At 42.8% G+C, this 24,419-nt stretch overlaps 8 protein-coding genes across 8 annotated transcripts; 4 read left to right on the forward strand and 4 right to left on the reverse strand.

The window, feature by feature from the left end:
• Positions 1-965: 965 nt before the first annotated feature.
• On the forward strand, positions 966-4,121 carry EAF02_007194 (uncharacterized protein; the record flags this gene model as incomplete). The annotated part of the gene is made up of 1 exon (XM_038903242.1): positions 966-4,121. The coding sequence occupies one exon, from the start codon at positions 966-968 to the stop codon at positions 4,119-4,121; it is 3,156 nt and encodes a 1,051-aa protein (XP_038756721.1).
• Positions 4,122-4,959: 838 nt separating this feature from the next.
• On the reverse strand, positions 4,960-7,412 carry EAF02_007195 (uncharacterized protein; the record flags this gene model as incomplete). Its single annotated transcript, XM_038903243.1, has 12 exons — positions 4,960-5,097; positions 5,202-5,231; positions 5,308-5,347; positions 5,418-5,482; positions 5,585-5,830; positions 5,885-5,925; positions 6,042-6,291; positions 6,362-6,471; positions 6,523-6,614; positions 6,679-6,718; positions 6,777-6,891; positions 7,005-7,412. The coding sequence occupies 12 exons, from the start codon at positions 7,410-7,412 to the stop codon at positions 4,960-4,962; spliced, it is 1,575 nt and encodes a 524-aa protein (XP_038756722.1).
• A 680-nt stretch (positions 7,413-8,092) lies between these two features.
• EAF02_007196 (uncharacterized protein) lies at positions 8,093-10,148 on the reverse strand (the record flags this gene model as incomplete). Its single annotated transcript, XM_038903244.1, has 2 exons — positions 8,093-9,475; positions 9,522-10,148. 2 exons carry the CDS (start codon positions 10,146-10,148, stop codon positions 8,093-8,095), a joined length of 2,010 nt encoding a protein of 669 aa, XP_038756723.1.
• An 812-nt stretch (positions 10,149-10,960) lies between these two features.
• Positions 10,961-12,621, forward strand: EAF02_007197 (uncharacterized protein; the record flags this gene model as incomplete). The annotated part of the gene is made up of 3 exons (XM_038903245.1): positions 10,961-11,055; positions 11,117-11,836; positions 11,934-12,621. 3 exons carry the CDS (start codon positions 10,961-10,963, stop codon positions 12,619-12,621), a joined length of 1,503 nt encoding a protein of 500 aa, XP_038756724.1.
• Positions 12,622-13,769: 1,148 nt separating this feature from the next.
• Positions 13,770-14,278, forward strand: EAF02_007198 (uncharacterized protein; the record flags this gene model as incomplete). Its single annotated transcript, XM_038903246.1, has 3 exons — positions 13,770-14,042; positions 14,101-14,163; positions 14,225-14,278. 3 exons carry the CDS (start codon positions 13,770-13,772, stop codon positions 14,276-14,278), a joined length of 390 nt encoding a protein of 129 aa, XP_038756725.1.
• Positions 14,279-15,984: 1,706 nt separating this feature from the next.
• On the reverse strand, positions 15,985-17,656 carry EAF02_007199 (uncharacterized protein). Its single transcript, XM_038903247.1, has 3 exons — positions 16,987-17,656; positions 16,843-16,933; positions 15,985-16,791 (listed from the first exon to the last, which is right to left on the reverse strand). Exons 1-3 carry the CDS (start codon positions 17,526-17,528, stop codon positions 16,231-16,233), a joined length of 1,194 nt encoding a protein of 397 aa, XP_038756726.1. The 5' UTR covers positions 17,529-17,656; the 3' UTR covers positions 15,985-16,230.
• Positions 17,657-17,965: 309 nt separating this feature from the next.
• On the reverse strand, positions 17,966-20,444 carry EAF02_007200 (uncharacterized protein). Its single transcript, XM_038903248.1, has 3 exons — positions 20,159-20,444; positions 18,397-20,109; positions 17,966-18,347 (listed from the first exon to the last, which is right to left on the reverse strand). Exons 1-3 carry the CDS (start codon positions 20,408-20,410, stop codon positions 18,057-18,059), a joined length of 2,256 nt encoding a protein of 751 aa, XP_038756727.1. The 5' UTR covers positions 20,411-20,444; the 3' UTR covers positions 17,966-18,056.
• A 92-nt stretch (positions 20,445-20,536) lies between these two features.
• On the forward strand, positions 20,537-22,379 carry EAF02_007201 (uncharacterized protein; the record flags this gene model as incomplete). The annotated part of the gene is made up of 7 exons (XM_038903249.1): positions 20,537-21,200; positions 21,248-21,314; positions 21,371-21,479; positions 21,536-21,622; positions 21,674-21,754; positions 21,803-21,874; positions 21,930-22,379. 7 exons carry the CDS (start codon positions 20,537-20,539, stop codon positions 22,377-22,379), a joined length of 1,530 nt encoding a protein of 509 aa, XP_038756728.1.
• Positions 22,380-24,419: the final 2,040 nt, after the last annotated feature.

Genomic DNA, 24,419 nt, shown 5'->3' on the forward strand with positions numbered 1-24,419 from the left:
CTGAGCTGGAGAAGGAAGACAAATCGAATCAAGTGCTTCCTCACTAATGGAGATATCCCATACATCACCCTCTCTTATGATTAGCGAGAATTGACCCTATAAAGACCTGGTACAGTTATGGATAGCTCATTGCAAACCCCAGACCGCATACGCCCGAGTTTGTTGATTTTTAACATCGAAATGAAAATTAAATGAATGATCGATTGTCTTATCACTTTTCCTGACGTTTCTAAATGCTCAGCACCAAGATCGAGTTAGTCTCGTTTAAAATGATCAATTAGATAGATGTGATACGTCGAATGTGGGGGGGTGTCTTTCATAATCTTAGTCATCCACACCGCAGTATTAAGGTTACAGTAACTTATCGTAATTGTAGCAAGGGAAAACAATACCTGATGCCGTTTCCTTTTTTTTTTGCCTGATGATACACAGGGGATAACTTCATTTCACTCGTGTTTATATCTAATGAATATGAGAACCGGTAAGGAATCACCAACCAAAAACCTCAATTCGCGATGGTATTTCTTGAGGATTCAAGTCTCAAGGGCGGTTCAATATTGAAATATCGGGCGCATTCCAATCGCTCTCAGTGTAAGGGAGAAATTGTGCAAATGCCAATAAGATATCCAGGAGAAATCAATCTGACTACAAGTGGGAATGTAAGAATACATTCCTTCTCAGAACTGCCATGGCAACTTTTACATTTTGGCAGTCTCTGTTTGTTGTTTCTTTTTCGAACTTTCACCATCATTCTTTCATCAAGTTTACTTCACGACATACCCTCTAAGTAAAGTGATATCGCAAGTGCAGATATTATGCCATCATATGAGAAAGTCTTCTTCACAAATATAGTGTCATCCGCATTCATTTAGGTTTAACGACGGAGGGAAGGACGCCAAAAGCATCGAGCTTGGAATTCTGCGATAAACTCAATTGAACATTTTGTACAATTTTACATTTCGAATATGCCTCCTCCGTCTATAGGAGCAGAAGTCCCAATAGGGTCCGGAAGTATACCGTTGGGTGGGATTATTGGCATTGCCATTGGCGGTGCTATCGCATTGACTGTGCTTGGTGTTATAGCAGTCAAATATGTAAAACGAAATCATCGAAATGCAATCAAACTTCGCGGGGATAAAGTTCAAGATGACAAAAATACGAGTTCAGCTGGGCAAGCAAATCTATCGCCGTATTCACTTCCTCTGTTCGCAACTCCTTACCATTACCTTCCGCCCAGGAACGTCCCCGGTCGGCGCGGTACGGCGAAGAATACAAGCTTTGTTGACGACGATGATGAGGAGGAGGATGAAAATGTTGTCAGACCTGGTACGAAGAGATCATCCGGGCCAAAGCACCTCTTTCAGAAACATAGATCTAGTATCAGAGATTCCTGGCCATTGGCATCCAGAATTCAGACGCCCGCAACTTCGCTCCCCCATGCTCAATCAGAGAAAAACATACGAATCAATTGTGTCGCCCCACCAGGCTATGTTCTTCAGGAGCCACAGCGTCCAAAAAGGACGTTTTCGAGGAAGTCTCATGTCAAAAATTCCGATTCTGTCGAGGATATCACAATAGTCAATGGGGAGCCTAGAGTACCCCGTGGTAGGAGTCGATCCAACTCAGAAAACCAGTTATCATCAATTTTGAAATCAACATCTCAACGTCTCAGGGACACCCACAGACAATCTGTGAAGAGAAGTTGGAGCAATCTAGGAAGATTTCCAGGATCACCCCCCAAGCAAAGACTACCTAGTCCACCGTTGAACAAAGCCACAGAAAGCAGAGAAGTTCTTCTTGCACCTGAATGCTCTACATCAGACATTAGTTCTTATAAAGAGATGCAATCACCACGAACTCCAAGTCCTGGAAAGAGAGTTCCACGAGCGGCTGGTAAAGCATTCAAGAATCGAGGGCGATCACCGACACCATCCGGAGATTCAGACGACAGCCTTTGTGGCGTTGATACACCTGATCTTGTTATTCCGGCGCAGCTCACGTCACCAAGCAAAAGTGGACGAAAATTCGAACAGCGCCATCAAATGAATCTTTCTCCTACCAAGGGCTCTAATGGAGAAGTAAAGACAAACCAAGTCTCTAAAACATCACTCACAAATGATCCGTTCTTCTCCTCGGTTAAAAGGTCGAAAGTTATCCCTTCTACCACAATTTATGAGCCACAACCTCGCTCTATGAGAAAGGCTACTTTCGGCCAGGAAGAGATACGAGAGCAAGTAATAAATCATGGTGACCTGCCATTAAAGGATATTTCAGGAAATCAAAAAGGTCCACTGGTCAAGGAACCTCGATCCACTCCAACGTCAACTGAGCTCAACCCGTTCCAGTGGTCACCGAAAGAAGCTATGCAAACTCGACCCATTATAGCAAGCCCTAATAAGATCTTATCGAAGAGAAAGGGACATAAACGTTCGAATGTGATACGAATGTCTGGTTTATCTAGACCAACCAGTGTTAGTGTGGTTCATGAAGAGTCGGAAGGGGACTCTCCCGGGATGACAATGATGATATCTCGACCAACTCTCCGTGTAGTTGAGCCAAGTCCTTCATGTGCCTCAATCGCCAGCCAACGGTCCAGTGCTATGCCTCGGCCCCCGTCAGCTTCTACCTTCAATCCCAGCATCTCTATACCCTCTTTGAAGCCAGGCTCACGACATGTGTCATTGAGTCGTGAAAGGTCCGCGACACCACCTTCTTTGAAGATTAGCCCGGCTTTCGATATTCCACAACTCAAACCAGTAGAAAAACATAAACCCCCCGAGCGGGAAGTATACACCCCTACCCCACCACCTTCAAAAGTCAACTCGATTCTCAGCGCTCCTTCATTCAAGCCAATAGAACGACATATATCTGGGTCGTCAAATCCCGATGAATACTCCCCAACATTATCAGTTTGTAATTATTATGCCGAGAACTTGATTTCTGAAGTTGAGTTCTTTAAACATGCCCGATCATCACTTGCTATGAAGTCCCAAGTCCGTCGTCATATACAGAACATTGATGAAGAAATTATAAGCCCTGATACCCCAACGGATACTTTGGTTTCATTTCCGGCACTGCATCCGCCAGAACCAATCATTGAAGAAAATAGAACTCATCATCCCGATGTTCTGGAATCGTGGAGGACGGAATGTCCGCCATCACTAGCCAGCAATCCGTCGAGTTTTTCCCGAACACCAAATTCGACCATCTCAAACTCAAGAGCACCAAGCCCTAAGCGAGTGTCTTTCAATGAAATTCCAAATAATATACCACCCAACTCTGCACGATTTTCTCAGTCCTCAACTAACACCTCTAACAATGCGTTGGTTCTCGGTCCTAGACCCTTCTCGCGCGCAAACCCTCCGTCTCCATTGACTATTCCGTCCACATCCTTACCCGCACCGCCAATTCTCAGCCCACCTTTACCAATTCCTGTTCATCTTACCGGGCCCCGACCAGAAACTCACAAATCTGGGTCATTTAGCACTGCCATGACCACTCTTGCATCAAACACCCCCAACTCTACTCGTGAGTCAATTGCTACAAGCATTGGTCTCCTACGTCGAATGAACTCTGAGATTTCTTGTATCAGTGCCGGGGATACTGACTCTTCTCCGATGGTGCCTGGAATTGGTCTTGACTGGAGTGAGCGACATCGTACAAGCCGTTCATCTCGATTTTATCTCTCAATCGGCTCACCCATCGATGGAGCAGCCGTTCCAAGTTACCGCTCCTCTCTCAGTATGCTCTATCCAAATTCTTATTCTGCATATTCCAACTCGTATTTTCCTCAAGGAAATGATTCAAGTACTAGCGTCAACAGTATTGGTGAGAGGCGCCAGTCGAGGAGTGACTTGATGAATCCCAACTACGGAAATCTGCAAGAGATACTTGAGGATATCAATGCGAGTCGTGAGGGAAGCAGAGGTGCAAGCACCAGAGGCAGTAGTCCAATAGCAATGGGGAGACATGGATTAAACGTCAAGGAGAAGAAATTATCCTTGACGAATCTGACTATCCTCCCTGATGGGGAGGGAATTGGTTACATGATGGACTACAACGATAAGATGAATGAATTGTTATTGAACCCCCTTGTCTTATCGAAAACCAGACAAATATAGAGAAGAGTGAAAGTACCAAAGATACCAAAGATACACGCTGGTCCGATGCAATGATCAAGCCTCTCACGAAACTACTCGTAGGGGAAAGCAGATGGACATCCCAGCCCCAACAACCACCACCAAAGTGGGGGTGGAGTCAAGCGGTAAATGTGGCAAAAGAAAGATTTGAGTAGGAGTCCAACCGGGATAAGGAGAACGTTGTAGATAAGCGATTGGGCTGAGGAAGAAGAGATAGGTCCCGAGAGTCTTGGCTGTACGATCAAGAGGATTCTTGAGAACTTCACCGGCAACGAACGACTGTAGATGCGATTCAGAGTGAGGATAGTAGGGGAAGAGTAAGGCGAGCGACCGTTAATGCGTTTGCTGGGGATTTAATGGAGCAGAAGAGGAGAGAGAGGTTATCTGCGCATATAGTTACGTCATAAGATTTGGATATGGAGAGTTTATGGAATGCAGACGTACAGTTTGAGGGGACCACTGGTGGACGGAGGGGGTGAGAAAGAAGGAAAGATGTTCGTCTCCTTCATCGTGGGGTTTTCGTAATATATAGGATTATAGTTGATCTTTTACATCTAGCATCGAGACGGTCTCTATATCATGACGTCAATAATTTATTTAATATTCCAATATTAGTTTTCTTTGTTATCAAACTAGTTCATACGTTTAGTCATTAATTTATACTACGCGACTAGTGGGAAACTATGAAAAATCAAATTCCTCAAAAATACTTGAAACTTCTCTATACAACCACTATTCAATTTCAGAAAACCGATCGCCGAGTCTCCAAGAATCACAAACAAGATGCACTATCCGCATTTGTATCATTATCACCTGCACCTCAGCCTAAACTCTCCTTTCCCATTTCCTTCTCCAACACCTCAGTTACACCTTCATCACCATGAATAACGACTTCCGATTTCTTCAATGAATACTTAACTGGTTTTGCAGCGTTGAAAATTTCGGTTAATTCTTCGAGCTATGATTTTACGACTGTCAGTCAAAGCCCAGAGTTCATAGTGCTGAATTGGATAGATTGGGTTGGTAAATGAGATGGAAAGAGAGCTGAATGATGGTGCTTACCGTTCTGCCTTTAGTTTCTACGAAGAAGAACTATGGGGTATTAGTTGGTACGTTCTGTTGTGTGGAAACAGGGAGGAATTTGAAAGGTCAGGGCGGGGGATCTTACGTATATGAAAGCTACTTCGAGTAGATCCCAGAATATGAACCTGAACAATAATCAGCAAGTTTTTAGACTTCGAACCCTAACTCTTCAAATCATTATCAGAAACAACTCACAGATAATAATACCTCCACCCCGCCCCACTAAACGCAATCCCCGTCACAAAGTATTGTAAACCCCGCTACATTTCCCACCAGAGTATAAACCGCCCTTCCCTTTGCTCGACTCTCATACCTCAGCACCTCCACCGCAATAAAGACCCCTGCATCGGCGTCCAACCGACTGCAAACACAAATGAGAAGAGGAAAATCATGGCGATTTCAGCGTTAGATGCTGCTACTGATTTTGCGACTGTGAGGTGAGTTCCAGGATCGGTGGTTGTGTTTAAGGCGTTGAGGATTAGAATAATGAGGAAGAGAAGAGAGATGAGCGAGGTGGAAATGAGAAGCTGAGGGCGTCGGCCCCAGTGATCAGTGTAGGCTGCTCCTATGAGAGCACCGATGAAGGAGAGGACTGATTGCATGCCTTGCTGATTTGGATGAGTTGTGGAGTTGACTGAGGGATATTTGAGTGGAATGCTTACGAGAAGTAATTGGGTGTGATTATTTTTTATTCCTGCACCTGCTAGCATTTGTGGGTAGTAGTAACTGACGGGAACCTACTCAAACATCAACCCTGAAATCCCACGCTACGATTCATTCTTATAAAACTAAAAATGAAAAAGTAAAAATGACACATACCGTTACCAGTCCACTGACCAAACAGAGCAATAGCACAAGTCAGCATAGTACGATATCGAACTTCCCTCGTATCAAACAATTCTCTGAAATCCCACCATCGTTTATCAGCACCCGTTTTGGAGATCTCTTCCATCATCTCGCGGAGTTCGAGTTGCACTAAAGGAGAACTGCGATTGCCTTCACCGTGATATTTTGCCATAATGTCGAGTGCTTCTTCATGTCGATCATTTGCTACCAGCCATCTTGGACTCTGTGTCTCATTAGCATTTGTCTTTCTCATCCCCCGAGCTTTGAATTCTCAAAGAAATAAAAGAACGTACCTCTGGCAGAAACAGTACCAAGATGAAGACAATCCCCGAAAAATTCATTTGCAACCATAAAGGGATTCTCCAAGCTTGAGATCCATGGATGTAGCTCGTAGCATATGGTACTAACAACTTCAGCACTTGTTCAAGGAAAAAGGACCGGAGAATACACTAACTGAATGTCCCAGGTATAGCTCCCACGAAATAAAACGTCGTATAAACACCCGTCATCGCGCCTCGAAAAGATGGATGCGCCATTTCGCTTACACTATACACTGTGAGACTTGTCTGTTCCCCTTTCCTTCCGCTCCAAATATTCAGTGTGCACCTACTAGGGTAACGCAGAACTGGGGCCCATTGCCGCGCCGACACCTTGGGAAATTAGCGTCCTGAAAGTTTGAATGCCACACAAGTACTACCAGATACGTACCGAGCATAAATCTTCCAATCATAAAGGCTCCCAAGTTCTGACTGGTAGCTTGCACAATTGCTCCCACGATAATAACACCCGCGCCCAAGAACATACCCCATCGTCTTCCCTTCCACTAACGCGTTCATTTCTATTAGCATCCTTCTTCCAAATCCTTTTCCCACTCTCTCATGCTCTAGCTTTTCACTCCCCTTTTCTCCCACTATTCCCCAAAAAGAAACAACCTACATCAGCAGCCGGCCCCGCAAACCCCGCCCCAACCAAATTCCCAATCGTAAACATCGCATAAACAATTCCCGTCGCCGGTGTTCCCTTCGTAAGATCAAATCCAAAATAACTCCTATACTGCGCATACGAATTAATCGAGCTCATCACACTTCCATCATATCCATTAACTGCCGCGTTTAGCGTGGCCAGAAAAAGGATCACGTAGAGCTGACCCATTCTCCATGTCCACAGGCTGGGTTTTTGTTTAGCTGTCGCATCTGCTAGGGCGATATTTTGTACTGTTCTTATTGTGGTGGATGGTTCTTCGCGTTCATGATGATGTTGTTGTTCGCCACGAGCAGATGTATCTGTGTTCGGTGAAGCTTTCCATGCATCTAATTCGGTGTTTTTGGATACTGATTTCGCCATCTTGGAATGTTTTTTTATGAAGTATGATCGTATCTATGCAAAGATATCGAAGTTGATCACAAAAGCGTTGCGAGAGTAATTTTTATTGAAGCCATTCATTTGTTGTTCTAACTGACATGGAACAAAGAAATCGTATTCACTATTTATCACGAATGTACCGAAGCAAAAGATTGCATGCAGGAAAAGGTTTATATATTTTTCGATCTTATCATGGAATAGTACATAACATACCTAGGCACAGAAAAGTAAAATCCCGAAGTCTAAATCGGCACTCTTTCCCCATCCAGCGCAAACTACTTGGTCAAGAAACGCACGTTGACCGGTAATGACATGCACTGCAACGCAAACTTTACAATCATTGGTTTGAAAAGTCATAAATCGAGGGGTACAACGACGATCACTAACCTTACCCCACTTTCAACGTACGTTCATTAGGTAGATTCATGTAAAGCGATAGGAATAGATAGACATGAATGTAACGTTTCTACTTATCTGAAAGAGCTACCTACTTACTGTTGTCGTTGTGGTCTGGATCATGGTGGCGATCGTTATACCATGTGATCACGAAGGGCAGGATTATGGTCGTGCAGATTGTAGTCATAAAACAATAAATGTGATCTTTGAGGATGTAATATTTTAATTTTTTTTTAATGATACATATGTATGAGTTTTGTATACCTCTAGTCCCGACTACGATTGGGTGACCAACGTTTGAGGACAACTTCCCTCACTTTGTATTTCCCAAGTAATTCATCAACGCTATTCGCCTTAATGTTTCCATCGACAGGTGCGGGTATATCCACGTAAACCAAAATCAAAGTCTTCTTAACCTGTGTAATGACTCGATTGATGCAATGCATCCATGGCCAGCTTCTCTCCTGTTTGCCTTTCACATAATTCTGCAAGAATGGACCACTGGACCAGTAAGGATCACTGTATGATGGGAGGATCAGAACAGCGAATTCAGCATGACTAAAAACTGGACCACGATTATAAAGTAGATAATCAACCGAGAATTTTGTTCCACCACGCACGACCCAGCCCAAAGAACGGAAATGATGATAAACAACGTAATTCACGAGGAATGGATCATCCGTTGATAGACTCGGGTTTGAAGTTGGTGGGAAGTAAGACGATTTTCTGAATAATGAAAACAAATCTTGATTTGAAAGTGCGAATTTGGTGACGGGATCAAGAACAGTCAGTGCTCCTAATCCGTATGAGAGAAAGAACGCCTCTTCCATGGTTAATTGAAAGTGTTCTTGATCTTCAATCACCATATTCTCATCCATAACCAGTTCAGAGATCGTCTCTGGCTTCTCTTCGGTACTAGTCACAGCACGCTCAGGACTTGGTGGTTGCGATGGCAAGAAGGTGGTTTGTTCTACGGTTGGGGAAAATTGAACACTCTTCTGGCGGTCTGATACAGATGTAGATGAACTATTCTCAGGTACATCGCCATCAGATGCGCTGTTCTGAACAGAAACAGTGGAGGCTGGTGTCAGCGGAGCATCAATTACATTGACTTCAACGCTAGTGGCGATGGGCGTTGAACTGTCAAGGGGTATAACTTTTTCTTGTGTTGTAATTGGACTGCCATCAACCCCAATATATGTTGAGCGACTAAGGTGTTCTTTCGAGGTCTCATCTTCGATGCCAGGATTTAATTCATCAAAGGTTGCGGAAGCATCAGTTGTGGAGTTTGGGAGAGCTAGCAATTCCCGAGGACCCACCGGAGCTGAAGGTACATTAGACTTAGATACTTGTTTTTCCACAATCGTGGTAATCGTTGGTGAGAACAACAAATTCGTATTGTCTTGACGTCTCAAAAGATTAAGTTCTACGAGAGAGTTTGGCAGTGCAAGAATGCTCACGGGTCCGGTAGGTGCGATGAATGACGCGATATTTGAAGACGCAACCTCATCGGCATTCACTGCACTCGAGACAATGGCTCTTTGGCGGCTGAGTCTTACGACCTCAATAGATGAGTTGGGTAGGGCAAGCAGCTGCATTGGTCCAGTGGGCGCCTCCGGTAATGTGATGCTAGTCAACACTAACATCATCTTTGTTATCTGAGCAATGCGGAAAAGATATTTCGGCAATTGCTACTTTCGGATTTGACTCAGCAGAAGCGGGGAGATTGTCAACTTCGACTACAATGTCCTCTTCAGATGGAACAACAATGTTGGATTGGGATAATTCCTTTGCCTGTGCTTCTGCTAATAAAGTTTGATCAATAGCTTCTCTTTCTTTTCTCGCCCGCTCCCACTTGGTTTGTTGACGATCGGCACGACGTTTTCTTGTGACATCCTCGCTTGCAATCGCCTTTGAAACGCCCCGTCGCTTTTTCTCTCGCGTCAGCCAACTCGGTTCACTGCGACTCAGACTTCCCTTCCCATAGAAACCTTGCTCCCAGAGACCTCTTATAGACCGAAAGTCTGTTATATGAACGGATCGCGTTTCAGGTGAGAACCATCCTTGATAAAGGGTATCAAAATGTGACGAAGGACGATTGATTGTCTGTGACAACCAAACATAAAGAATATGGAAAAGTGAAAGTGGATTGTGGGGTATGAGAGTAGGAAGAGGAAATGTTCGAATGGGAGCAGGAAGCCCGTAAAGTTTGTTCAATTGCTGGAACTTAGAGGGCGGTCTAGGTCCAACATGTTTTGGTTTTGTGGGAGTTGTGGCCTCAATCGGAGCAACAGCCGGAGTCACTACATTTGTGTCTGCCATGATAGAAAGATGAGGCTATCGTGAGGTCATTGCGATTTCCTATTATGAATCAATGGTTAGTGACCGCTGGGTAAAATGTTTGCGCCAATTGAATCAAGTATATATAAATGTTTGCAATGCTCAGATACCGTTGTAGTCTTCTCCGAAGAGAATTGAGCGTACAGAGAGGACGAACAAAGTCAGAGCCGTCACTCTAAGCATCGAATTGAGTCATCACCGCATTGCATGACAGTCAAATTGAATTGAGCTGTCTAGATGGTATATTCCGGACCAAAAAAAGAAGAACGAACGGATAGACAACTTACAAATTACCAAAACTCTTCTCCTTCTGGTGGGAGAAGATGTTGTGGTCGATGAAATTCTTGAAAAATGGTTGTGGTGATGTTGTTGAAGAAATAAAAAATAATTTTTTCAATGTGGAAGAAATTTCGAGTTTTTGAAGTCGGCACTAAATCTTTGATCGGTAAGTGCCGCTTGATCCAAGCTCCTGCTCTCGAGCTGCTCTACTCTATTCACTCCACGCATACGTATCCGATACATAAACGCATAATTGAATATTACGTAATCTTCACGATTCAATCAATATCTGTCGGTACGAGCGCGAAGAAAGCATGGAACAGTTTTATTTTTGGCTTGAGACTCGATTTCCATGTCTTTCCATATAAACCCATAATACCGACCTGACTAGAGTGGAACCATAAGTACTCATTCTTATTCGTACTGTCATCGATGGAATTGGGCGGAGGAATTCATTCTACCCTCGAAAGCTCTTGCCGTTGAATCCAGTTCTGGTAACTGTCCCGCGTCTTGAAATGGAAAAGGAAACTTTGATATACATCATAGCCTTGGCATGTTGGACTTGGTATTTCTTCATTCTACTCGTACAAGCGATAGGCTCTACTCAATTGTAAGATTTCCACTTCATACTGCTGTAGCCTCATCGTAATCTAACATATCTTTTCTTGAAGGTTTCGTTACTACTCTTCCGTTCCCAAGCCTGCCATCTCTCCAAATTTAGACAGCGATGACATTCCCCATATCACGATTTTACGACCAGTGAAAGGGCTAGAGCCGCAATTATACGAATGCCTCGCGGCCACATTCAGACAGACATACCCTACAAATAAGTTAACAATATACTTTTGTGTTGGGTCATCCACAGATCCTGCATTCCCAGTTCTTCAACGTCTGCTGGCAGACTTTCCCGAATTTGATGCCAAAGTTTTCATTGAAGAAGAAGATCCCAACCTGAGCGGCCATGGAGGAGAAATTGGCAACCTTGGACCCAATCCCAAGATTCGGAACATGAGTCGCGGATACAGAGAGGCAAAGGGAGACATTGTGTGGATCCTCGATTGTAATGTCTGGGTTGGAACCGGTACTGCTGGACGAATGGTCGACAAGCTCTGTGGATTGAGGGCAGATGGCACAAGGATCACACCATATAAATTTGTCCACTTGTTACCATTGGTTGTAGATACAGTTGGAACCAGCACAGGTGGGGAGACTGAACAACTTCTCACAGCCGGGCAACAAATTACGTCTACAAATTCAATGGCCTCTAATATTACAAATGTTCCGAAGAACGAGTCTAATTTCGATGCAGGCGCAAGAATTGGTGGTGGACGTTTTGAAGAATCCTTTATGGCGTCTTCGCACGCTAAGTTCTACACTGCAATCAATACGGTGTCAGTTGCGCCATGCATTGTTGGCAAGTCGAATATGTTCAGGCGGTCTCATCTAAACTACCTCACCTCATCTTCTCCTGATTATTCTCCAGGATAGACTTTTCTCGGGAAATATTTGCGAAGATCATCTAATTGGAGACTTGTTATGGCGAAAGCAGGTACCGGAAGAGGAGGCTGGAGAAAGGTGGCACAAACATGGTTTGGTTCCTGGTGACTTGGCTATACAACCAATGGCTGGTATGTCAGTTCGAGAATACATCGCACGCCGAGTACGTTGGCTCAGAGTTCGAAAATGGACCGTTACACTGGCCACATTTGTTGAGCCTGGTGTTGAACCCCTTTTATGCTCAGCCTATGGCTCTTTCGCAATCACAACACTACCTTGGTTTCATGAAAACTTAAGTGTACCTCAGACATGGCTTGCTTTTGCCTTGGTTTGGTTATCAAATGTTGCCGCGTGGATGACCCTTGATTGGTTCGTCTATGCTCACCTTCATTCTGGTGCATCTATTGAGCTGGATGCAAATACGCCTTCCTTTGCACGACCTCCACAGACGAGATGCAGAAGACCCTTTAAAGAATGGGCATCTGCATGGCTCGGCAGAGAAATCCTTGCCTTACCTATTTGGACATGGGCATGTCTTGGTGGAACGACAGTAATGTGGAGAGGAAAAAAGTTCCGCGTCAATCTTGACATGAAAGTCATCGAGATCAAGGGCGAGAAGAAATCATCCACCCCTGAAATCGAAAATGGACGAGCGCACAGTAAAGATAGACAAGATTGATTGTCCTTGTATAACAGTCAAATACTACCCAATAATATATCATAATTACGATGTTGTACTGCATTTATATCTTGGCTTCGCCTACAACTCGTAAATCACCAATCATATCCAGTGACATCTCTTTACATATGTCGGTACAAGTGCGAATCCGGGGCCCCTCAATCTACAGAATAGGACCGATCGGAGACAGTGACAATTTTCCATAAAAATAATCCCTCGAATCATCGCGAGATTGTAACCTATTTTTCTGTAGGTAGGGCTTCACGAGCCATCACCAGCCTTATCGTACATGCTATATTATTCATTCTTCATAGTTCCTTCATTCGGTTTGTGTGGGCACTACTATGTTGCTTTCCAAAACCCTGCATATGCTTTCTCTCCAGTCTTGCGAGTCATCTAATCTCCCACTTTTTTGTTCCTCTTTATTGCTTGCACTAAACAATAGTATAGCACATTGGCGCATCTTTTCCCTTTCTCCTTGCACCATCACTTTATCATGACATATTCAGGTGCGCGACACAGCGGAAACCCCATCTCGTCCCAGAGTTCAGTGAAGCGTCAAGCAGCACCACATATCCCCATTCCTAACCAGGTTTAGCTCTTGGCCCCCGTAAGATATCGTCATGTATCTCGCCTACGACTTACATCTACGATATAATTCCGAGCTTGTCAGATTTAGCAGTCGCTAAAATAATAGCAGAAAAGAGTCTGAAACTAGAACTAAGGTGAATGTTGTGCCGCGATGCTAATCTGCATATTGTTTTCGATCAACTGAGAGCTGTAGCTGCTGTACATGCATACCATGCGTCTGCAAGGTGGTATTACGACTTTGAGTGCGACGAGGCTTTTATTATTGGATGAAGATTCGTGGGAAGAAGATGGGAGTGGAGAGTTTCAAGTCGGTGAGGGGATTGGAAATTGGGATTAGAAAGCGAAGTATACTGGTAGGGAGAATCTGGCAATACAATCAGACAGTGAAAAGATATTTTGGGAAGATATCAAAGTCGAAGGAGGAAATAAAAGAAGTAAAAGAGCAAGTTCCGGAACGTTGAAGTGATTTTGAGAGAAATACTCTCGGTCTTTTTACCAGAGAGGATGGGCTTAACGGTGTGTGGAACTTCTCACTTCCCTATCTTCCCTTCGCCGGTATGAACATAACTAATTGTATAGCTGCAGACGAGAGGAGTTACAAATGCAACTACAACGTCCCAAGCCGCGAACTCCCTCGTTTCGTGCCGCCGATCAGAGTCAGATTTGTCGAGAGCGAGATTGACGTTGGTCTTGTGCAGTCGGTGCTTGATATAGAGATTGAGGAAGACTCGGGGGCATATACTTTAGTGGGAATTTGTGAGGATATGGATATGGATATGACGGAAGTGGAAGAGGTGGAAGAGAGAAAGGGAATTGGGGAGGGTGTTGAGGTGTGTTTATTTCTTTGCTCTACTAGTGGGCTTGAGGATGGAGCTTATGAGAATTTAGGCTCGAGGTGCGGATGTGAAGGAGATTCAGGAATTGAAGGCGGTGAAGGGGGTGAAGGATGAGGTATGTGCATGTCATAATTTGTATGAATTATAAGGGAACTGAGCAGACCATAGTAAACAAGGAGTCAAACGCTCGCAAAGAGTGTGAAGGGAAGCATGATACGAGAAGACGTTGATTTTTCTGAAGGAATATGGGTATCAGTACGGCTTATGAATTTGTAAGTTTAGGTGCTGTCTATTTTCTAGTACATACATCATCAATTTTCAATCAGTTCCCGCAATCAATGTTCTAATTGTCTCAAGGCTTTCGTTACTATATACTATATACTATATATTCTTTGAGATGATATTTCCCTTTCACGAGCTGTCAAATTGCAAATGTAGGAATCTACATCCTTTTGTGTTTCCCACACGGAAAGCAGGAAAATACAAAGATGCCTTCAATGGTAAGAGGGAGTGCAGTGTGGTCATCAAATTCTCTAGCTTCGGATTTTGTATTGGCTGTGGTACATACGGATGTTGGAAGCTCTCCATCAATATGACATTGAATCCACTTTATTTAGACGGGATTTGGAGCAACTGCGATAATTGATGTCAAAATGAGTGTCTGGCATGTGCAAGGTATATCAAGCTACGAATAGGCAGGCGAAAATTATTTCATGGAATCTATCCAAGTCATGACGGATGTGTAAATGAAAGTCTGATCTTGGTTTTCTTCGGGGTATGATTCCCCTTTTTTATGGCGAACAGTCATCGCGTAACTCGACACATTTCTTTTCACGCTTCTGTCTCTAAATGAGTGCTATCTGGTCACTCTTAACGGCGATATGATACTAGATATATTGAGAATATACTAAATTGATTCCATCTAGATTCCAAAGATCAAAATTATGTATCTTTGATTACATAACAGTCAAATGATATCAATTTACCTGTTCTTTCCCAGCTGTCAAAATATATTCATAATCCCAGATAGCGAAGTAGAAAATCCGTCATCGAGAAATCATCCCTCGTACTGTATAATCTCAAATTTGCGGATTCTACCAGCCCTACTTCTAGTCAATCACTTGGCTTCACTAGGTAGCTAGCTAGAATTTTCAGTTACTCTTCATACAGAGTTGGTGCAACAAGCTTTTCAAGAGTTAGTAGTTTAACCTCTTATCAGATCTTCATTATTATTGTGACAGAGGAAGGAGTTAGTCTCAATAGGGGTATAATGTATCGTAAGATTGGTTTTCAAGCCCTTAGGGATATGGTTGGCATAACATAATGGTAGCCAATTGCATTGTGATTAAATTATTTTTCTGTGACTAGATATCATTCAAGAAACATCAAACTAGTATTAATCCAAACAATCTCAAACTGTATCTTAATTTCACCTATCAAACAAGTAAATTCCAAGCGAATTCTCCTCTTCTATCATGGTAAATCTAGTTTCTTGTCCGCACTGGACATAATATACTCAGCACAGCACATGCATCCCCCAGAAAAAGACAACCTTGGTCTCTCCTTCTCTTCCTCTTCTTCTTCATCCCTCCTTCTCCCTCTCCCCAAGAAAATCCATAATCCACACTCCACACTCCACACTCTCCAATCACAGCACCCAATACGCAGAACTCCCATTTATATAATATTTTCTTTCAGATACATTGCTTACTATTCCAAAAATGCAATGGAATAAGTATAACAGTATCATGTAGTCGAGCGTCATTCTCTTTCGCAGGATTTCGAGACTCTTTTATATCAAGATTTGAATGGCTTGTGAGTATCTAGAGACTTTGTATAGGGGCAAAGTAATGATGATTATTGTTTTAATATATGTAAAGAAGTTCTCCCACAAGTACGGATGTAGATAATTGTGTACGATAATATCTCTTTAATGAATTAGAAAATAAGTATTACTTATCAACTCCACGCTATCTATGAAAACACTTCAATTTTTAGGATATTATGAAACATTTCAAGTGCCGAAGGATTTAATTGGATAGATCTTTCATTCATGAGTACCCAAACGCCAGCCATGTCATATTAAGACACTTTCCTCCTAAACTCCCCAGCATAATATAATGCTCCATCGACTTTTCCTCCCATATTTTTTCATAATATCGTAGTCCTCCATCTTCTCCATCTACCACTTCTTAGCCTCAACGCCCTCGGGAGGTTGAATCTTGACAGGAGCTTTCTTAACATCCGACCAATTAGTACTCAGAGCAGTGCCATTACTTTCTTGGAAACTCTTCATCATAGCTCTCTTAGTATCTGGATCCGCATCTTTATAAAGCTTTTTGAAGAAAGAATCCATGGGATCACCACCTTCCCCATCACTATCTCCGCCTGTATCCTTTGCTCCTTCTTTCTTTTCGGATTTAAGAGCAGATGAGGCGAGGGCATCCCAATCCTTTGGACCATTGCGAGAGGACGTTGGGTAAGAGGGAGCCTTTTCGGTGGAGGGATTTAAGACTGCAGCGGGGATTTCGGACTTCTTTTCTTCCGTGGATGCAGTGATGATAGGCTCACTTCCTTCTAGTTTAGACCACTTAAGGCCTTGCTTTGTCTTATATAATTCAATCTCGATTTTGAAAGGAGTGATGTTGAACTTGCTCTGCGAGGGATCGATTTGAGCGAAAAGTGGTGAAGCAGTGAAATCGTATGTGTTGCCAGTTTGTCCGACTGGGAATGAAACTTCAACCTATGACATGTTAGTTGCTGTAAATTTGGAAGCTCGTAGATAATCTCATACCTGTCCTTCTTCGATATTAATTTGTGCAGTATCTTTTGCGACGCCCTTAGCATAAATAGTGATTGTGACCTTCGAGTTGGATTGAATCCACCTGCAGAATCTATTAGTTCCTCATTTTATAACTTCGAAAGCAGATGTCCGTACTCTTGTCTAATATTTTCCTTTGCAGTTACTGCAGGAGCGGATGACGGAGCATTCGAGGAACCCTCCACACCTTTGCCCTTAGAATCTTTTACTTGCGGCTTGACAGCAGCCTGCTTATTAGGAACTTCCTTCACAGTGCACTTGTTACATTCCGCGTCCTCACCACCTGCGTTATCGTAATCCATCTTGACCTTTGCTTGCCACATAGTCAAAGCCTTTTCTTTCGGATTTTTTTGCATGCACCAAGCCAGACATAATCTTGCATCTCCATATCTGCCTAGACCATGCAGAGCAACTGCGCGACGAAAGTGAGCGGTACCGATGAGTTCGCGTCGAGAACGAGCGATAGCTGCATGGACGGCGGCATCGGCATCTGCGAGTGCCGCTTCGTAATTCTTAGCACGTTGGTGCGCTATAGATCTGGAAATGAGGTAGTTTGGAGAAGTAGGACTTTCGGCGATGGCTTTGGTTAAGTATTCGATGGCCGCGGGGTAATCTTTCTTGTCGATGGCGGCAGCGCCGAGAGCTGCTTGGGTTGACATGATGTGTTTGTGTATTTGATAATATTTGAGATTATGAGTTTATTTTGATTTGTCGTGGAATTATTTAATCTGGATGTTCGAGAATGATGAGAAAACTTTTGGAGAAGAAACGGGGGAGATGAATTCATTTATAGATTTGATCTGTTGGTAATTGATTGAACTGGAAAGTTCGATAGTTCAATCTGCAGCCTCGTCGGTAGCCTGTAGTGCGGCGCTATGTGGAGCATACAAGCCACCCAACTGGACCAATTGAAGAATGGTAAATATTCACATTGGCGGGGTATGATTTAGTACCGAAGCTAGATCGGAGCTTGGTCGTCTAGCGTTAAGGTTATCTAGGTAGGTATTATTACATATAGCTAGTTTCTATCGACCTATATGTGAGTATTCACTAAAAGATATATCACCTACCTCGTCAAGTATGATGTAAGTAAGTCCACGGGTATTTAGGTGTTATTACAATAGCTATTATCTAGTCATTATGCCACTCCAAAACCTGAATTAGATCGTCTCCCCCCCCCTCCGTCATTACAAAAGTTTGACATCTCCATATTTCTTGGCGAATAATCCCAATGCTTTCATTGGAAAGATGAATTTATAATTAGGATATGAGATCATGCAACTCTTATTGAAAACACCCTCAATGGCCTCTTGGAGCCATTCTCCATTAGCTTGTTGCCGGCTCATGATAAGCTTCAATCCCCTTTCGATTGGTGCACGATCTGGGTAGTTGGCCTCAATCAAAGCGATACATGCCCAAGCTGTCTGTACAACTTGAGAACCAGATGGATGCTCAATATATTCTGCTTGCTCACAGGACTGAAGAGATGTTAGAACTATTTGTAATCATAAGTGAGAGGCTACATACCTTATAGCTTTCCGACCATCCACCATCACTTCTTTGCTTGGAAATGAAAAAGTCACATCCTTTTCTGACATGCTCGCTATTCTCGTAGGTTTCTCCAATACTTGCAAGACTTTCCAGAGCAAACATTCCAGCATATGTGAAACAAATACCCCAACTGCCATACCAGCTACCATTGGCATATTGTGCTCTTCGAATATATTCAATAGCTCTACCCTTGAAAGCTTTGATTTCGGATGCGCGATAATCCGGATAGTATTTTGAGAACAATGATAATGCTGTGACTACAGCGGTTGTGCACTCGGGGTAATCGTATTCGATCATGATTCTACCGAATACCTCAGCTGCATTTAACATTTCCAAGGCTTCTGAACCTCGAGTTGGCTCATAAGATGCACAGCCACCGGATTTATTCTGGTATGTGAGAAGAGTATCAACGGCATCAAAAATTCGTTGGTCTTCCAGCAAAGTTGGATAACCAGGCGTTCGTTGTAGAAGTAAAACGGCTTTCAAAGCTTCGGAGATGCAGTCACTGACAGCATATCCTTGATCTTTGTTACTGAAGCCCCATGCTCCTTTTCGTTGTTGACGATAGCAAATATCTTGATCGTCGACATTCTCTCGAATTTGTTGATCCTCAAGGAACTCGAGCGCTTTAGTCAACATAGGTCTCCATCTTGGATCTTCAGCCAAACCAGCATCCATCACGGCTTGAATTAAAAATGCCGTATCCCAGCATTGTACTCCATTTGTTCCATTCATCAGCATACCTTCGTCCTTGACCCACATAAAGTCAGCCATTCGTTCTCGATGTCGTTGTACCGAATACGCATTAGGACCCTCTCGAATATAGCACGCAAGGAAGTTCATGGGTCCATTAACAGGCCCGAGATTGGAAAAATCGGTATTCTTATCTTCCATTTGAATCAGTTTGAATACCCAATCTTCGGCTTGCTTTGCCAAAGCATCAGTCCGGAGATATGGGTTGTAGATATTGACGAGAAACCAATTTGCTGTGTTTAGGAGCCATGATTTGGGATGATAATTGTCTCCCGGATGAATGCTGTTTCGGTTTCCTGCCCAATCGATAGCTGTATATGGTTCGACAAAAAGCTCTTGTCGTAACTGCTCAACAATGGGTGTCGTTTTATATGCAAACTTCTTCGACCAGATGAATGACATGGGTGCATAAACTTGGCGCATGTGAATCCACCATCTCCAAGGATGGAAAGGTACCCAGTTAGGTAACAACCAAAACTCTGGCGGCACGGGATTGACTATATCCCATTGACAAACACCGAGTACGCTCAGCCAAAACTTAGCCCAATGCGGTCCATTCTTAGCACCACCAAGCTTGTGTAATGTTCCTCTAGCCTTAACCATTCGTTCGTCCTCTTCGCTGACTCCGACTAAACGGAGAACAGTATAGTTCATGGCAGTCCCGAAAACGCTACTCTCTGCCTCAATGTGTAGCCCCCATCCCCCATCATCTGGATGTGCTCGCGCAAATAGATAATTTTTTATTTCTGTCGCAATATGATCCGGGATTGGAGTTTCGGTGACAGTCCAAGTGATAACCAAGCCGGGAAGCAGAAACATTGGTCCACCATATTCACATGCCCAATTGCCTGGGGGAAGCTGGAGTTGTTGAAAGAATTCGAGGCAATTATTGACGGAATCAAGAGGACTCTGAGCTTTTGGTTGATCCGGTAAACCCTGTCCATACCGTTAGCAATGGTGTTATAGCAAGGTACAATTTCCATACTGTTGGCAATCCTAAGAAATACTTGTCTGCAGTTGTTTGAGGCCATTCCGCAGCATCTTCGTCATTTTCAAGGTAATGCCATGTCTGCCTACCTCTTTCGTCGAGTAAACGCCATCGCGAGTAATCTGTACGTTCCTGTAACTTTGGCCGTTTTGTAGTCTGCGTAGTATTCGAAGATTCAAATGATCTTTTTTCGCCCGTCTTTGCCTTGGTCTCGGTGTCACCCATAGGATTAAGTTTCGTTCTCGCCATAGTAAGAAAGGTTTAATTGGAACGCCGATATGATACGATTGTCAAAATATAAACTGTATAATTCTAATAAAGTTACGAGCTTTGGTGGACCCCTAGATATTTCAGGGGCCATTAAGGCGGTCAAGAATGGCAGCTAAAGGTCACCCCATTTTAGCGTATTCCACATTTTCTCGTCTCCCGTCTTCCCCGCGGATCTTCAAATGTTCCAATTTTAGACATCAGACGTCAAACATTCAAACATTCGAACATCTGAAAAATAATGTGAAAAATCTTCTTCAAACATCAACGGTTGATAAGGATGCACTTCTAGCTGATAGATGCGGAACTACATTTAAGAATGCTATGGACTTTGATCGTTTACAGCATATTCTGAAGGATACGCCGTCTTCATCATCTCAATTGCTACATGATTTACCTTCCAATAAACTAATCAGTGAATTAGATTCTACAGATCACAGTGATGAACAGAAATCCACGTCATCTCAACACGGAAAACACAGTAACGATACCAATCCGTTGACACCACCATTATCAACGCCCGAGAAGATTGAAGGTCTGAATCCAAGGAACACTTCTACACCATCTTACCAAACAGGATCTGCCATATGCAAAATCGAAGAAATTTGCGAGGCCATGACCGATTGTATTATCGGAAGAAGGAACCAATTTTCCATCCATTTAAAATCTCGAAGTCTGGGCACGAAAAATGTAATTCCAGGGAGCAAAGAAGTTTTTGGTTCAAGGGTTGTGCAGTTTCCCAGTTCCTCGCCTCGAGAGGCGTGGAAATTTGGTAGATCTGATGTCTCTGTTTGACAACCCTTACTAATATCAATATAGTTGCGTTGCTACGGATTCTGGAGCTCTCTCATGAGGCGCTTGTCACTGGAAATATCATCAGCAAGAGGTATACTATCATCACTTGGCACTGATGTCCGTTTCAGACTGACAATGCATCATTAGGGACATGTATTATCGAGACCCGGAGCTTTTTACGAAACAAGCAATTGTCGATCGTTTCGTAGATGACATCGCGTGTACTCTTGGACTGAAGCGCGACGCTCTGAATGTGGTCAGTGAACTCCTCGCCGCAACAGCGTCAATTCTTGGCTAACTCGCACTTCGCAGATGGCCGCTGCCAAAGGATTAGTTACAGGCTGGTTTACTATGAAGAGAAAGAATCAGTTCATAATGGATTATTCATCAGCAGCAGATGTTTGCTCCTAAGGACTCTCTTTGTGTCATACCTTCTCACTAGTTTTGCAGTCACAACTAGTACCATGGGTAAACGAAATAGAAGAGATGGACCTCTCGCAGGTTAAATGGATACTGGTAATTGAGAAAGAGGTTGGGCACACTTTAATGCGAGCTTACAATATCACTGACTGCAAATAGGCGACGTTTCGCACATTGGCAGAAAAGCGATATTGGGAATATTGCAATGCGGGGAGAGGGATATTACTTACAGTATGTATTTCGGAGTACTTCTTCTGTAATATTGCACAGGGCCTAATCATAACAGGCAAAAGGTTATCCTGATATACAAAGTCGACAGTTTCTCCACTATTTGGCGAAGCATTATCCAATAATACCGATATATGCTTTGGTGGACTTTGATCCTGACGGTCTAGGCATTATGTCCACGTACAAACATGGCTCTGTCGCACTCGCACATGAAAACGAAAATCTATCCGTCCCCTCGATGCGTTGGCTAGGACTTAAAAGTAAGGACATGATGCAAGGAGGAAAAGAGAACGAGGGCTTACTAAAGTTATCGGAACGCGACAGACGACTCGCAGTGAAGATGCTGCAAAGAGATGTTTGTCAACCGGGCGGAGATGAAAACGAATGGAGAAGAGAGATTCAAGTCATGTTGATGCTAAATAAGAAGGCGGAAATCCAGATTATTGGAAACGGCAATGCATTAGAGAATTGGCTGAATGAAAGTTTGGGAAAAGAAAAAATAAACTGAAAGTATTACGAGAAACAATTCTTTAATGGATCAACAAATTTATGAAACATTGGAATTTTTTTTTTGAGTGAGATCACAAACAAGTCGCGAAATACCTAGTACACAGACTAAAAACGTCGAAATTTTACCTTTCTATCTACCCAGTACACGACGTCATCACCTATCAAAATTGGGCAGTTTCAAAAATCAAACATCATGGCTCAAAAAGTCCAAAAAGTCCAAAAAGATAATTAAATCAACCACGCGCTATATTTCTCTACTCCACGTGAGCTGTGGCTTACCACACGATCTTGACGGTCACCGGGCCAGGGCTCCAGGTCAAGGTACTACAGGGACTGGGACTTGCCAACACGGCTATACAGCCGATTTTATGTGTTGACGAGAAAAGTGATGTGGTTCGGGTATTTGTATGGAGGAAGGCGGTGGCGGGGTGAATATGTGTGGTATGGGTTGGGGAATGGGTGGGAAGTGATCATGGGACGAGATGAGATGGGATGAGATGGTGTGGTTTGTTTGGGGATGTACCTTGGGTGAAGACTGGTGATACGTATGTTCAAACGGTATGATGAGTGATATTTCTGCTGCTTTGTATGTTTTTGTTTGTGGAATCAGCTGTGCTTGCTAGATGCAGTGGTTTTCGCGTTTGAATTTGTAATATATGCCGCTCGTGAATGCCAGCGGGATAAAATGATGTTAAGGTGACGATTGGGAAACATGTTCATATTATATTGCAATTAGCTATTCGTCGTAATCTTCTAATCTCCTAGTGGAAAATAGCAACACCGATGGAGTGATCTTGGGTATTGTATATTTTGGGGGTGTTAGAAAAACACTCTCGCATATATTTTGCGCTCAGCTCTCAAGTTACTTATTTGTTTGTGTAACTTTTTGTGACTTGTTTTTTCAATGATTTGGTGCTGAGATCTTTTGGATAGAATGACTTAATAGAAGCCTCCATGGAGGCATTCTTACTAATTTAATAAAGCTTTAGTAACCCATTCTATTGTCGTCTAATCTATCTTTGGGCATACTTGTGTATATAATCATGAGCTATATGTCTTGTGAAGAACACAAAATCCATCATTTTGGATTTCGATAAAACTAGATAATTTTGAGGAATTTATGGAATGAATTGCATGATGCATGTTCTGATTAGAAGAGTATCTTCACATTGGTATGAGGAAAGAATATTACCCTGTCAAGTGTCTAGAGGGATCAAACTGATCTTCTTCCATCACTTGATAATTTTACCGGCAATGAACCATCAAGTTTTTTCCACGACACTGTATTGTTTCTTGATCCTGCAGCATGTTTGCTTGGGGTAGAAAGCATTATGTTATTGTATTTCCCCAACTCCTGAGCCCTTGGGGATTCTGAATGCTTTATGGGATTATCTTCAGATATGACCTCATGATGACTGAATGAATATGCCCATGCTGGACTGACTATAAACTGTTGCGAACTCTTCATGTTTTTTTTAATATCTTTTTCTCTCAAAGGTGTTAATCTAATTCTTTGCCCATAAGTTGTTGTAGAAGAACAAGATATTCACTCTCTACACTGGAACCAAGGACTACTCACTCTGAGCTTTTAAACTTACATCTATATATTAACAAGTCAATATTCTCATCAGATCATAGAGAAGTAGTACATTCTTGGTCATTATGTATGGATCATAATATTACTTTCTTGGCTTTGATCATCACATCTGGATCTCGAAATTCAATAGCAGTTTTACTGTTACGATTTATATAATCTATGCTAATTGAATACTACAGCAGCTACAAAGCCTTCATCAATCTTTGAATCTCCAATCAACTTATCAGAAGAACAGCCACTTGTAATGATTCCAAACATGCATCTTAGCCACATTTCAATAATAATTTAAATTAGTTTCTCTGTCAGGACATGAATCATGTGTGACTATGAAGGAACCATAGTAGCTAGCGAAGTGCTAAGTCTCGAGAACCCCATCATCAGTGCTGCTTTTTATGGTTTTTATGACATCAAACATTGTGATAATTTAGATTCAATTACTTG

Source organism: Botrytis sinoallii (assembly GCF_014898435.1).
Source record: "Botrytis sinoallii strain Bc 23 chromosome Unknown BSIN_012, whole genome shotgun sequence".
Taxonomy (NCBI): domain Eukaryota; kingdom Fungi; phylum Ascomycota; class Leotiomycetes; order Helotiales; family Sclerotiniaceae; genus Botrytis; species Botrytis sinoallii.